Source organism: Ursus americanus, chromosome 24 (assembly GCF_024610735.1).
Source record: "Ursus americanus isolate L20-20 chromosome 24, mUrsAme1.1.p, whole genome shotgun sequence".
In the NCBI taxonomy this organism is placed as follows: domain Eukaryota; kingdom Metazoa; phylum Chordata; class Mammalia; order Carnivora; family Ursidae; genus Ursus; species Ursus americanus.
Window position 1 is genome coordinate 21927061 of NC_142150.1, and position 14133 is coordinate 21941193.

General features: G+C 50.3%; 2 protein-coding genes across 2 annotated transcripts in view; one reads left to right on the forward strand and one right to left on the reverse strand.

The window, feature by feature from the left end:
- PAMR1 (peptidase domain containing associated with muscle regeneration 1) overlaps positions 1–7809 on the reverse strand; it is a 152400-nt gene extending 144591 nt beyond the window's left edge. The window contains exons 1-2 of the mRNA XM_087854752.1: positions 7399–7809; positions 6668–6772 (exon numbers count right to left, since the gene is read on the reverse strand). The gene's annotated coding sequence lies outside the window, so the exon portion shown is untranslated. The remainder of the gene's footprint in view (positions 1–6667; positions 6773–7398) is intronic.
- Positions 7810–7883: 74 nt separating this feature from the next.
- Positions 7884–10643, forward strand: FJX1 (four-jointed box kinase 1). Its single transcript, XM_045808501.2, has one exon. It carries the CDS (start codon positions 8192–8194, stop codon positions 9491–9493), a length of 1302 nt encoding a protein of 433 aa, XP_045664457.2. The 5' UTR covers positions 7884–8191; the 3' UTR covers positions 9494–10643.
- The last annotated feature ends 3490 nt before the right edge of the window (positions 10644–14133 follow it).

Sequence of the window (14133 nt, forward strand, 5' to 3'; positions counted from 1 at the left end):
AGGAGGGAAAGGACAGCCAGATGGACGACGGCCTTGCACAGCGATGTGACGCCCTCCACTCCCAGTCTGGGGAGCCCCGCAGATCTTCAGCAAAGTCACTACCCTCGTACGTTTGGTACAAGTACATCTGGTGGGGGGTGGGGGGTGATTAAGACGCTGAACTTTGCAGCGTGTCATTGTGTGCTGGAGCCAAGACAACAAACAGGGAAGCAGATGCAGAGGACATGCTTGAGGAACAGAGCCCCAGGGACCCTCAGAAATAGAGGGAGAGTCTCTGCACCCTCCCAAGCCGTGGAATGGGAATCTGGATAGAGACGAACTGAACTTTGAAAGAGCGGGGCAGGGTCAACCAACAAGGGGGTTACACCATTGCCATCATCCTCATCATCTCCATCACCATCACCTGTCATCGATCATCTGCCTAGGGGATGCAGAAAACTGGTTTTAGGCAATGCCAGCTGGGACTCAGGAAGCTGGCACATTCCTAACCAGGGCTGCGTCGCTGAAGAGCCTGTAGCCGGCTCCCCCCGCCGCCGTCTCACTGTTGAAATGTGAAGCTACGTCTCTGTTCACTGGTCCCCGCCAGCCACCAGCGAGTGTCTGTTAGCTACCCCTTCCGGCCCCTTTTCAGTCCCACAGCGATGACTTCTCCCAGGGCCGCAAGTCCCTGGCCGTCCCACTCAGGCTGCTCACCATTCTGACGACACTCCCGTCTGCACTGCAGTGAGCCCCCAGTTATGAATTACTTACCTGCTGGCCATCATTTCAATGTAAATGGATTTTAAAAAGCAGCGAAGGAATATATTTTCATTTGGAGTTAAAGCATCCATTTTTTATTGGAGTTTGAGTCTGGTCTCGATGAGACGGCAGAAGAATGGCCCCAAGGCTAATAGAGCTAATGATGATGATGGAGATCCCAGGAGCCGGCGATGCCTCACCGGCAGCCACCTCTATCCCGGCTTCGCTGCTTGCCTGACGTTTCTGTTTTTTTTTTTTTCCACGGCCCCTTCCATTAACACCTGCTGCATATGATGGAACCATTATGATAATATCTCCTCTCCCAGAAACCTCGATTGGTCTTGACACATTATCAACCTAAGAGCTCAGCCACTGCGCGCGAAGCCCTATTTATAATAACCCTTGGCAGAAGCCACCCAAATAAAGCCTGGTGCTTACGGGCCACCTTTCATCTGAGAAAATCAGAAAGATTTACAAGCTTAATTAAGCTTCAGCATCTAGCTGACTGATGAGACGGGGCCCAAGCAAGCGAAGGAGCCGGAGCTGCATGGCTAACTGCGCGCTGGCTGAAGCTCTGGGTGGCGACGGACAAAGAAATCAGCAAAGCCAGCCAACGGCACCTCCTTTCGTGGGAGATGTTTGTTGACTGAATGTCTTCAGGCTGGGTGGAAAGAGCCGTAAGTGAATGAGGAAGGGGCCCTGGAGAATCCCTGACCTGGAGCTTCTCAATCTAGGGAGGGGGCCTATGCATTGTTTCTTGTATCCAAAACGGATTAAGCTAATCCCACATATTCAAGTGCTTTTAAGAATGAGGAAATTGAGCCCCTGAGAGATATGGTAATCTACCCATGGGCTCCTGGCTGCTGAGCTCCCCTGTGGTTCCCTCTGCTCGCCTGAATGCCCTTCTCCCCCAAAGCCTGACCTGCAAACACCTCCCCCCCCCCTTGCCCTTCAAGACTCAGCTTCACATCTGCACCCTTGGTGGAGCCTTCCCCGCTTTCCCTGGTGGAATTTGCTGTGCGCTCCTCCGTGCTTTCACGTGGTTTATGTTTCGGTAAGAGCTGGAGCACTTACTCAAGGCTTCGTGCGCGTTTCATCCACACAATCACGTTATGAGGCAGGTACGGTTATCGCCTCCACTTTTCAGATGAGTTAACAGGCCCAGAGAGGTTAAGTGACTTTCCCAAGATGGCACAGTTAGTAAGTGCAAGACGTGGTCGGGGCTGCACGGCTCCTGTCCCTCAAGGCATCACCATGCCGCCTGCCCAGGAGCCCCCTTGTGATGGGAGAGATCTACTTGCGTGTTCGCCTCCACTCTGGTGGGTAAACTCTTCTGCGAGGGGTACAGCATTTAGGAATCTTTTGGCTGCAGACAAAACCCCAACCACGCGGCAAGCCTGGAGGAAGGGTGCCTTCAGAGTTAATTTGAGGGCTTGGTGCCACTACCCAGGACCCAGGCTCCTTCCATCTTTCTCCTCTGCCCCCATCAGTGTGTCCACTTAGCTCCCCTTGTAGTTATGCAGTGACTATCCCAAGTCGAAGCCCTCAAATCTGGATCTGAACCATGGAGGAAAGGGGCCGTATCTTTTCTGTGGCTTTTGGCCACAGTGTGGATATCTTTTCCAGAAACCTCCCTGGGGACTCCAGGTCTCACTGGCCAGAATGGTGTCATAAGCCTATGCCTAAACCGAACATGGGCAAGGGGACTGAGAGCACCACGACTGGCTTAGCAAAATCAGGGTCCAGCCTCGCTTCTAGCACCAGGTGCCGGAAGGAGGATGAGGAGCTGCCAGAAAGAAGGAAGGGAAGAGAAAGCCGAAGAGAAGACAACCCACCAAAGCTCCCGACGTGGCGTCAAGGACAAGAGAAAAGCAGTTGCCCCGTCACTTACTGCCCAGTTCCTGGCCTTCTGCATGTGAACAAAAATGGCAGTTGAACTACGTTACAGCAAAAAAAGAAAACTCACGTCCCTAAGTGCCCAGCCCGGAATTTTTACCACCATACCCTGTAACTCGAGCATGATGCATTATGACTGAGCTGCGTGTCGGCAACGGCTTTCAAATTTGCTAAATTAATTCACCAATGCTCTAACCTTTAGATTCTAGATTCTAACAGCAGTGGCTATAGGAACCTTTTTCAAAAGCAGGTCAAAAGAGAGCTACGTGAAATAAAGAGGTTCATAAAAATGTTAGTCTCACCATAAATTACACGTTTCTGTCAACCCTGACTTTCTTTCCAGAAACACAGTGAAACAGAGTGTATTCTTAAAAGTGAGACTCATTCAGGCAGGCAGACTAGTTGCAAGGCCGATCATATTTCCTGACCCCCTTCTCGCTATCGTGTAGGACTTACCTGGAACAAGCTGTGTATATACCTGCCCCTGACAGCCGGGTATGTGAGAACGGGATCAGTTAAGTAATTCTTGAGCTTGTGATCTAATAGAGACATACCAAGAAAAGGAAAATGATCCCCGAGCAGGAAAATAATGTACCCTAGGGGGACAAAGAGTGGGGAGGAGAGAGACCCAAATAAGAAAACTATGGCCCAGAGAAGTTGGAAAACTGCCCGGAGTCACACAGCTAGCTGTCTCATGCATGGAATTACACAAATACTGTAAATGTGAACTCTTGGTCTTTTTTTTTTTTTTAAAGATTTTATTTATTAATTTGACAGAGAGAGAGAGACAGCCAGCGAGAGAGGGAACACAAGCAGGGGGAGTGGGAGAGGAAGAAGCAGGCTCATAGTGGAGGAGCCTGATGTGGGCTCGATCCCAGAACGCCGGGATCACGCCCTGAGCCGAAGGCAGACGCTTAACGACTGCGCCACCAAGGCGCCCCTGAACTCTTGGTCTTTTAAGCACTGTAAATATAGGGACTAATTTAATTCTCTCAATAAGCTACAAGGTTACTATTAATTAGTATGAATCATCAGATGTTACCTAATTGTTACCATCAGTATTAGCAACACCTGTAAGACTATTATAACCGCATTTCACACCTGAGTGCACTGAGGCACAGCGAGGCCGAGTAACTTATTCAAGGTTGCACACCTGGGAAGTTTTAAACCCAGACCATTTGGTTTGAGGGTTTGTTCTCCTAACCATTTCACTTAGTCGCAACCCCAGAGAACATTTCAAAGCAAAATTTAACCTGAGTTGAGTCTACTTTGACTAAATGCAGTAATTTTTTATATCTGACATTTTCCCAGTTTTGTTTTGTTTTGTTTTTTTTGCAAGGGGTCTGTCCTCCATCATTCTGGAACCTCAGCCCGGCCGTTTACTTGCTATACGACTTCGGGCCAGTCACTGGTTAAGCTTCAGCGTTCCCATCTGTAAAGTGGGGACATTCCTATTTGTTGGAGATGTGTGTGTGCCAGAGAAAGCAGGTAACGCCCTGTGCCAAGCCCATAATAAGCACTCGGTCAGTGTGCCACCAGCACTGTAGTGATTATTAATGTCTCGCTAGCACTTCCTAACAACTGTGTGAGGTAGGCAGGATTTATTATCCTCATTCCTCAGACGTGGAAACCTAAACTCATAGAAGGGAAATAACCCGCCAGAAAGGAAACAGCCAGAATGTGGAAATGCCAGACTTGGGAAAGGTTCCAACTCCGAGCCTCCTGCCCTGTTCCCAACCCTCAACGCCACCCCCACCCTCTTTCCCAGGAGGCACTGTTAAATGAGCCAGATCATTCTTCCAACAGGACTATGGAAAAATGTGAAGCAATTGGAAGTCAAGGCTCAGGGAGAAGCTCAGAGGAATATTAAGAAAGTTCTCAAGGTGAAAATAGGGTACCAGGTAGGGACAGATAAGCAGCACCTTCCCTCATCCTAAAGCCACTACCAGAGGGGCAGAAGGGCCAGGGGCTGGACATCGTGATGAATGGTGCTATCCCAAGGAGCCACAGTGGCTTGGCCATGAGTGGGGAAGGGGAGTGTCCCCAGGCTGGGAGGTTAAGGCAAGTGGGAATGTTGTCATCTTACAGGTAAAACACAGGAGTGTGTTTAATGTTTTAACACTGTCTAAAATAATCAAATACCACTTTAAAATGGCATTCCACTCGGAGTTTGTTTTTTGGTTTTGGTTTTAGTCCTTTGGTGCCTTTCTGTATTTCGGTGCACTTGCTCAAGCTTCTATTAGTGTGGCCCATTGTGATACACGGTGCTTTGGGTCCTGTGGCTGCAGGCAAAGGGCTAGGATAAGGGGCGCCTGGGTGGCACAGCGGTTGGGCGTCTGCCTTCGGCTCAGGGCGTGATCCCGGCGTTGTGGGATCGAGCCCCACATCAGGCTTCTCCGCTGTGAGCCTGCTTCTTCCTCTCCCACTCCCCCTGCTTGTGTTCCCTCCCTCGCTGGCTGTCTCTATCTCTGTCAAATAAATAAATAAAATCTTTAAAAAAAAAAAAAAGGGCTAGGATAAGGCCAGTCCATCTTCCAAAAGGTAAGATCTTAGCTGACTTCTGTAAGACCCAGTTTCTTCATCAATACCAGGAACATGATGGACCCAGTTTCTTCATCAATACCAGGAACATGATGGAAAGATTCTGGGATTTGGAATATCTGGGTTGGAGGCCAGCTCTTCTAGAATGAAAGTCATGTGCCTCCTCTTCCCACATTATGTGGAGCCTTCGCTGATATTTTTTTCCTTTTAAAATGAAAGTTCTTTTTCTTTTTAAGATTTTTATTTATTTGTCAGAGAAAGGGGGAGAGAGAGAGAGCACAAGCAGGGGAGCAGCAGGCAGAGGGAGAAGCAGGCTCCCCACTGAGCAGGGAGCCCGATGCGGGACTCGATCCTAGGATGCTGGGATCATGACCTATGCGGAAGGCAGACGCTTAACCAACTGAGCCACCCAGGTGTCCCTAAGATGAAAGTTCTTATTTTGTATCTTTTAGTAGTAAGTTGGGTTTTTTTTTAAATCAATACATGCCACTTGCAGAAACTTAATCTCATTAACATTCCAATGATTTATTCGGCAAATTGTTACTGAACACCCACTAAGTGCCAGGCACCGTGCTAGGCAGCCCAGAAAAAACAGACAAGAGGGACTCCTCGGACAATGACAATGAACTATCCCTTATAGTTCTTTACGCTGTTGTTAACAGCTAAAGAGAGAGAGACACCAACTACTTTGGATTTCCCCATAGCACCTAGGACATGTCACCGGCTGTGGTAGCCATGTCATAGGCTCAGAATTTAGCTGGAATAAATGAATCATCCTCTTAACCATGTATACACATTTCTCTAAGCAGATGATATTCCACTTATGCCCACAAGGTGGCGCTCTTGCTTACGGTTTACCCAGGCTGAATGCGCTGCATTCAAAAAAAAAAAAATTCTCAGAAGGTAAACCAAAAGATAAAAAAATCAAATTCAACTTATTGAGCATCTATTTAGTGTAATATACTATGTTAAGTGGTAAGAGAAATAAAAGGTTAAGAAATAGTAGTCCCTGCTCTCTAGGTTAACATAGAGGGCGAGGAGCTTACACAGAGCAGGAACAATACCTTTTAATGAATTACTATGTTTTGATGCCTCCATATGGGAGCCATAGTGACCACAGCATCAGATAAGATCTGTAAAAAGGCATGATAGAGCTGTGTGGTATGGAACAGATTCAACAAAGACTCCACACTTCAGCCAATATGGAAACACTTGAGGGTATAGTATACAGGGTCAGCGCTAGAAGGCTCCAGATGTGGTCTTTTGATGCCTCCGGTCAGCCACAAACATTAGGGTGTCTGCCCTGTAACTCTAAACATTCATTCTTTGGAGAATAAAATATAATCAGTGCCAGCTGATGAGCTAATGAAGTTGAAAACCCCCATGTGCACCTGATGGTGGATAGAGAAAAGAAACACATGTAAGAAAGTAGATTTCTAACTCCTGCCTCCAGGAGGCGGAGTCCCCCTCCACCCCCAATTTTGCGTCTTACCTGGGAATCTTGGTTTGGATCTGGGACACACACTCTTGCAGAGAGGAAAGGGAGGAAGCCAATTCTTATTCAAGAGCCTTCTTGGTGGCTTGAACCCAGAGGTGGCTGGAAGAGAGTGTGGTTTGTTTTGTCATTGTTTTGGGGTTTTTTCTCCTCCACTCTCCATGCCCCCCCCCCAAAGATTTGTTTTTCCCTGAAACCAGCAAGTCAAATGTAATATCGGGATTTTTTTTTTCATTTGAATTGAAAATCACATTTGGAGAATAAAGTGACTAGCTAAATGACAGTTAAAAAAATGAAAATGCTGGCAACTTGATAAAAAATAATGAGCTTTCCTGATGAGGGAAAATCAGGTGGCGTGCTGCCAGAAGGTCCGAGTTTGAATTTTATTTAGTGTGTGTACTTGCTAAGCCCAGCATATTGCGCAAGCCTTTTCCGCCTCAGTTTCCTCCTGAGCAAAATTATATCATTTCTTTGGAGAGAGAGTCTCTGACAACCTCTCCTTCCTGCACTAGGTCGGATCCTGGGTTACAATGTTCTCATAGCAACCTGAACCTCTCCCTGGAACGTGAGCTCCAGGAGCACGAGGAGAATCCGTGGGTTTTACTGCCCAGAGACCAAGCTTCGTTGAATGGATGAACGAATGGCTGGGAGCTGGCCTAGGGGTTCTATTACTTGCACAGCGAGGTTTAATTCCCCGTGAGTCCCTCAGGAAAGATAGAACCACCAACCTCAAAGCGCACACGCCCGCAGTGACCCGCGGTGGTAGGCGCTCTCGAAAAGGGGGTGTCGGTTCAAAGTTGTTTGCTACAGATGGTTCCTCTAACCGGGCTGGAGTCACATCCTCTGTGGCTCGGAGAGCTTCCCGTGGATTTGCATAAGGCAGGGTGAATCACACCCTCGGAAAGCAAGAAGGCCAAGGGACCCGCCCCAACCCTCGCCAGGCGGCGCCCGGAGCGCGGCAGGGGTCACTCTGAACTTTGCAGGAGGCCAGGCGCTGCCCCGGCGCGGGGCACCCAGCAACCACTCCGACCCCCGCCGGGGCCAGAGGCGCGTCCCTCCCTCTCCCCGCGCAACTCCAGCTCCGCACCGCCCCCTCCGACACCCCCGCGCGGGCGCCGCCGGCCCGGCTTCCACCAGGCCCCGAAGTCCCCGACCGAAGTGGGGCCGCCTCTCCCGCTCGGAAGGAGCCATCGCCGCTTTAAGGGGAAGAGGAGGGAAGGGGGCGGGGGAGTGGGGGGCGGGGAGCGGCGGCCGCGGAGGGGGAGGGGGATCCCCCTCGCTCCCACGTGGTCCGGGCGCCTGTGAATCGCGCCCGCCCGAGGGTCTCACAGCGAAATACAAAAGCAGCTGGGAAGCGGCGGCGAGGCGAGTTCCCAGCGCCGGGCAGAGCCCCGCGGCCGCGATGGGGCTGAGGCGCCCGGAGCCCCGGAGCCAGCACGCTGCCGGGCCCGCCTCGCCGCCGGGACCCGGGCGCCCGGGCTCGGCTTGAAGCGGCGGCGGCCCCGGCACGGCCGGGGGAGCATGGGCAGGAGGATGCGGGACGCCGCCGCCGCCGCCGCGGGGCTCTGGCTGCTGGCGCTGGGCTCGCTGCTGGCGCTGTGGGGCGGGCTCCTGCCGCCGCGCACCCAGCCGCCCGAAGACCGACTCTCCCGGCGCCCGGCCCGGAGCGGCGGCCCGGGGCCCGCGCCTCGCTTCCCTCTGCCCCCGCCCCTAGCGCGGGACGCCCGCGGCGGCTCCCTGAAAACTTTCCGGGCGCTGCTCACCTTGGCTGCCGGCGCGGACGGCCCTCCCCGGCGGCCCCCAGGCGTGCGCGGGCGGCACGTGCCAGCCCGGCGGCCCGGGCCCGAGGGGCGCGCCGCGGTGCACGGGGGCGTCTTCTGGAGCCGCGGCCTGGAGGAGCAGGTGCCCCGCGGCTTCTCGGAGTCGCAGGCGGCGGCGTGGCTGGAGGCGGCGCGCCGCGCCCGGGTGGTGGCCCTGGAGCGCGGCGGCTGCGGGCGCAGCTCCAACCGGCTGGCCCGCTTCTCCGACGGCACCCGTGCCTGCGTGCGCTACGGCATCAACCCGGAGCAGATACAGGGCGAGGCCCTGTCCTACTACCTGGCGCGCCTGCTGGGCCTCCAGCGCCACGTGCCGCCGCTGGCACTGGCCCGGGTGGAGGCTCGCGGCGCGCAGTGGGCGCAGGTGCAGGAGGAGCTTCGCGCAGCGCACTGGACGGAGGGCAGCGTGGTGAGCCTGACGCGCTGGCTTCCTAACCTCACGGACGTGGTGGTGCCCGCGCCCTGGCGCTCCGAGGACGGCCAGCTGCGGCCCCTGCGTGCCGCCGGGGGCGAGCTGGCCAATCGCAGCCAGGCGGAGCTGGTGGACCTGGTGCAGTGGACGGACTTGATCCTTTTCGACTATCTGACGGCCAACTTCGACCGGCTCGTCAGCAATCTCTTCAGCCTGCAGTGGGACCCGCGCGTCATGCAGCGCGCCACCAGCAACCTGCACCGCGGCCCCAGCGGGGCGCTGGTCTTTCTGGACAACGAGGCGGGCTTGGTGCACGGCTACCGGGTGGCGGGCATGTGGGACAAGTATAACGAGCCGCTGCTGCAGTCGGTGTGCGTGTTCCGCGAGCGGACAGCGCGGCGCGTGCTGGAGCTGCACCGCGGCCAGGATGCGGCCGCCCGGCTGCTGCGCCTCTACCGGCACCACGAGCCTCGCTTCCCGGAGCTGGCCGCGCTCGCCGACCCCCACGCTCAGCTGCTGCAGCGCCGCCTCGACTTCCTCGCCAAGCACATTTTGCACTGCAAGGCCAAATACGGCCGCCGCCCGGGGACTTAGCATCCCTCGGAAGAGGAGAGGGAGAGACCCCTGGCTGGGGAATGGATGATGGGGGAAGGGCCGTCGCCTCGGCCACCGCCTGGGACCGGCCAACGCCCAGCCGGTGCCCCGAGCGGAATGGAGGCTAAAACTTCACAGCTTCACCCACCTGCCCCTTTCTCTCCGTCTCCTGCTGTTTCCTTTCAAAGTTCTAGGAGGACGAACTCACCGGGGCGAGAAGTGTAACAGCCTATAAAAGGATTCTGCCCTGTGCCAGCACGGAGTTTGGATCCGAAGAAACCGGCGGCTGGAGTTTGGCCCCCGGGTGGCCGTCTCTGTGGGAGATGCATCCCATTCCCTGCCCCCCTCATTCCCTTTCCGAAAAAGAAAAACTTCTATTTGAGCCGTTGAGCTAATTGTGCATTTCCTACCAAACGCAGCGCTGGTGGCCCCGGAGCAGGGCTGTGACATTGGCTGGTGGAGCCCCCTTCCTGTGTTCTGCCTTTGTTCCAGCACCGTGATGGTGAGATCACTGTTAGGAGCTGGGGGAAGGCTCCCGATAGGACAAAGAGAGCAGGACCTTCAGAACCGGGGGGTCCTACAGACCCTGATGATTTGTCTGACTCGTTCCTTACCACATACCTTTTTGGCCTAAAGGCTGCAAATGCAGGACCGGCGGTATGCACTGAGTCAAGTAATGAATTTCTTCTTCCTAACCCCTCCCCTCTGACCAAAATTTTGACAATGATGTTGTTCACCAGAAGAAAATGAGTTTCATGCACTTTACTTTGTTTTTATTTTAGTTTTTTATTAAGAAAAACTTTTTTTATTTGACAAAATTTGCCTTCTGTGTATATATGTGCATAAAGTGTGTTGTAAATATACTAAACAAACTTATATTTCAATAAAAGGGAGTTTAAAATTTAGAACTTAATTTCTGTGGTTTTAACTGTGGCAGACCTCTGATGCCCTGCCTGCTTTTAAAATAAGCTTTAGGTTTTCTCCCTTGTGGATGTGCTTTTTAAAACAAAGGGTGCATATATAGCCCAGTTGTGATTACCGGAACTAAGAGAATTGAACAAAGACAGCAGTTTCCCTGTCTTGTTCGCTCAAATGAACCCTAGTGCAGGAAATTTCAGAGTTAAGTAGAGAATGCGGGGGAGGGAGAGGGAAGGAAAGTATTCTATTTCCTGGCAAATAAAACTTTGATATAAAAGGATTTCACTGTAATATATTCCTATATTAATCATTTGGCAAATATGATAGAACCAGCTGTGCAGGCTAAAATATGACAAATGCCCCCCTTTTAAACCTAACGACAATGGGCACGTGTTGTACATTTTTTTCAGCATTGTAATTACCATGCATCACAATATATACAGATGATAAGCTGAGCACATATTGCAAACAGGTAGAGAAAGTCATAAATTAATTGTTCTCTTTAATCTCCTGGCACAAAAAAATCTGGCATAAATTCCATCGCATCCAGGAGATCATAATCTCCAACATCTGGACTCCTCCAACCCTCTTAAGAGATTGTGTTGGTGTTTTTTCCAGGTACTAATCGCATGATCCTTCAGAACAGCCATGGTGAGACCAAGAAAGTGGGCACTATTTTTGTATGGAACCTTTGAATCCTTACATTTTGGGGAGTGCAAACTTAGAAAATACTTTTCGAATTGTCTTAAGCTCCTTTTTGACCCAAGGGGAGAGAGGAAAGGGGTTTGGTTTGTGTTTGTTTTACAACCCACTTGTGTTTTATCTTGACGTTTTTTTGATGTCTGGGTCCAAGTGATGTTGCCTATTATTTTTATTTAATGACTTTTAACTTAAAGCAACTTTTGGTTACTGTAATAGTTACTTATTTGATGTGCATTTGTAAGCCTAGGGTTTTATAGACTCCTGAAGATAATTGAATCTCTGTGGGTTCCCCTTCTCACTCCACATTACAACACAGCCTGTATAATTTCACTATGTAATACCATCCTTACGTTTTCAGTGCCTTATGCTAAGCCAAATCTTACTTCGACTGGGAAAAAAAACAGAAACACCAAAGTCCATAAACTTTGTGGGATAAGCCAAATTTTTCATTAGTACAGCCACAGAATGTACTGATATGGGCAATATCTTTTTTTTTCTCAAGACACTGTTCATGTGAGACCTCTGATAATTACACCCTTCAAAAAGAAACATTTTCCATTTCTGATGATTAATAACTATATGGGATTTGCTGCCTAAGTCAACCAAGGCTGCTCCAAGAAAAGGATAAATATTTAGCAACCTGCATTTTTGCCCAACATGTTCATGGAGGAAAACAATGAGCAAAAATAAGTTTCACAGACCTCGCAGGAAATACACCCTGACTCCAGTGTTGAGTCAACACTGGTGAATTCTGGGCCAGCAACATTCCCTACATTCCTCTTAAACTTCAGTTCCAAGCCCAGACTTGGCCATTAACCCAAAGCAAGAAACTAAGCGTAATTTAAATGGCTCTTCTCAGATTTTTTAGTGAACCATATCTGCCTGTTCGAGAAATAAGTTTAATTACATGGTGGAGTTGGTAAGGGAACCAAGACTTAATTACAGAGAACAGGCTTTAACTGTTGCTATTCCTCGTGGATAAACGGTAGGCTATGGCATGGAAAGATCAATTAAAGATTTGCCATGGTCACTGAACACTGCTGGGGCCAAATCATTTTTCAGATGACCCAAAAAAAAAAAATTTTTTTTAAATAACCACCCAAAAGTTGCAGGCTGCAGCCTGATGTGGAAAGAGTAATGGATTCTGCAGGCAAACTCTATTCTGAATTCTGTCCCGTACCTATTTACTTTCAGCAAATCATTTAACTTAGTTCCCTCATCTATGAAATGGAAATTCGATCAGAGTATTGTGGGATTTAATGTTAACATATAAAACATAAGGGGCACGTAATAGGTACTTCAAAAAAAAAATTCCACTTCCTCTTCATCTTTAAAAAACCTCTTGCCCTTCTTACACTCAGTAAACCTCGACTAATTTTCAGCATCAAAGCCAAACCTAGCAGTTTCCGAGGTCAGGTTCAGTTTTTGAAGTGTGGTAATAAATAAATTCAACAAAGTACCGAGGACCGTCTCCCACCACTATGCAAAGCACTGGATAAGGCCAAGGGCACAGGTTTGATCTCTCCATGGGCCTGAGAGTGTGGTTTCTGCACCCAGGCAGACGCCTCACACCAAAGCAGCTCTCCTACAAATACAGGAGGGTAATTTTTTTTTCTAAGTAAATGGCTTGTTGCAGATCCATCACCACTTCTGGAAAGCATCAAAAAGTGATGAATCTTTGCAAGAACAATCTTCCTCCCAATTCCTTCCGCCAGGACAAAGTAGGCAGTTGACCTTTTCTCCCTGGATTTGACTATTGATTAATTCCCTTCCTCAGTGACACAGGTCTACACTCTTAAGAGTATTCGCCCTCCTGTCTTCAAATCAGGAAGAAAAACACATTATTTTAACACATCTCAACTCTTCTCAACCTTCTGCCTTCGGCTGCAGCCAGGAGAGTCTTCTAAGGCCTGAAGGTTGATTATGTGGATTACATGAGTAAATATTTGTAATATTCTCAGAACAGTGCCTGGCACATGGTAAATGCAACGTAAGTGTTTGTTTCTTGGTGAGGGAGATCGTTTTCTCCTCTAAGTCAAAATCAGAGGCACTCTGAGTCCCAGGCAGGATCCTCTTTCATAACCCTGCTTTATCTTTGCAGTCATAGAACACTTTCTGCATGCTTCTATTTTGGCTCAGGAAGACCAGCCAGAGTGCATAAGTCTGGCAGGAATTACCTAAAGCCCACAGTTGTCAGCTGGTTGTCTCCTTTCTGAGCATGCCTTCCATGTGAGCGGTCACAGGCACCCCCTCTTTTTTTCACAGGGAGGCTGTGATTCTGTTTCTCCTGTGGCTCTTCAACTCCAGGCTGCAGTGAGCTGTGGAATCTTGCACCTTCTGAGCGGTCCAATAGTCGTGGACCGTGCAAGGCCGGGCGTGGATTATTCGTCCCTCCACACACCTGCTCCATCTCACAGAACCACCGAGGCCCGATGGTGTAAAGTTGGCAGAATTAGTAGCGAAGGAGAAAGGGGAGTCCAGTTGATCCAGAACACAGCCATTACTCCCAAAGGGACTAGAATGCCAGCTGCGGGGGTGGTATGGAAACCACAGAGCAAGAGTTGACACCCACCTCCAAGCATTCTTCCATCATTAGAGTCAAATGTTAAGGATACTGGGAGTCAAGAGCCCCGGGGCTACTTCTGACTCACAGGTCACTTGAGAAAGTCATTTCCCCTCTCTGGTGTCTTACCTGGAACAGAAAGTGTTGGATTACATTGGTGACTTTTTTTTTTTTTTTAAGATTTTATTTATTTATTTATTTGACAGAGAGAGAGATGGCAAGAGAGGGAACACAAGCAGGGGGAGTAGGAGAGGGAGAAGCAGGCTTCCCGCCGAGCAGGGAGCCTGATGCAGGGCTCCATCCCAGGACCCTGGGATGATGACCTGAGCCGAAGGCAGACGCTTAACAACTGAGCCACCCAAGCACCCCTACATTGGTGACTTTCGCATTTTTTTTACCAGAACTCACAGTAAGGCACACACTTTACGTTGTGAACCAGCAGCATGTGCACGCACGC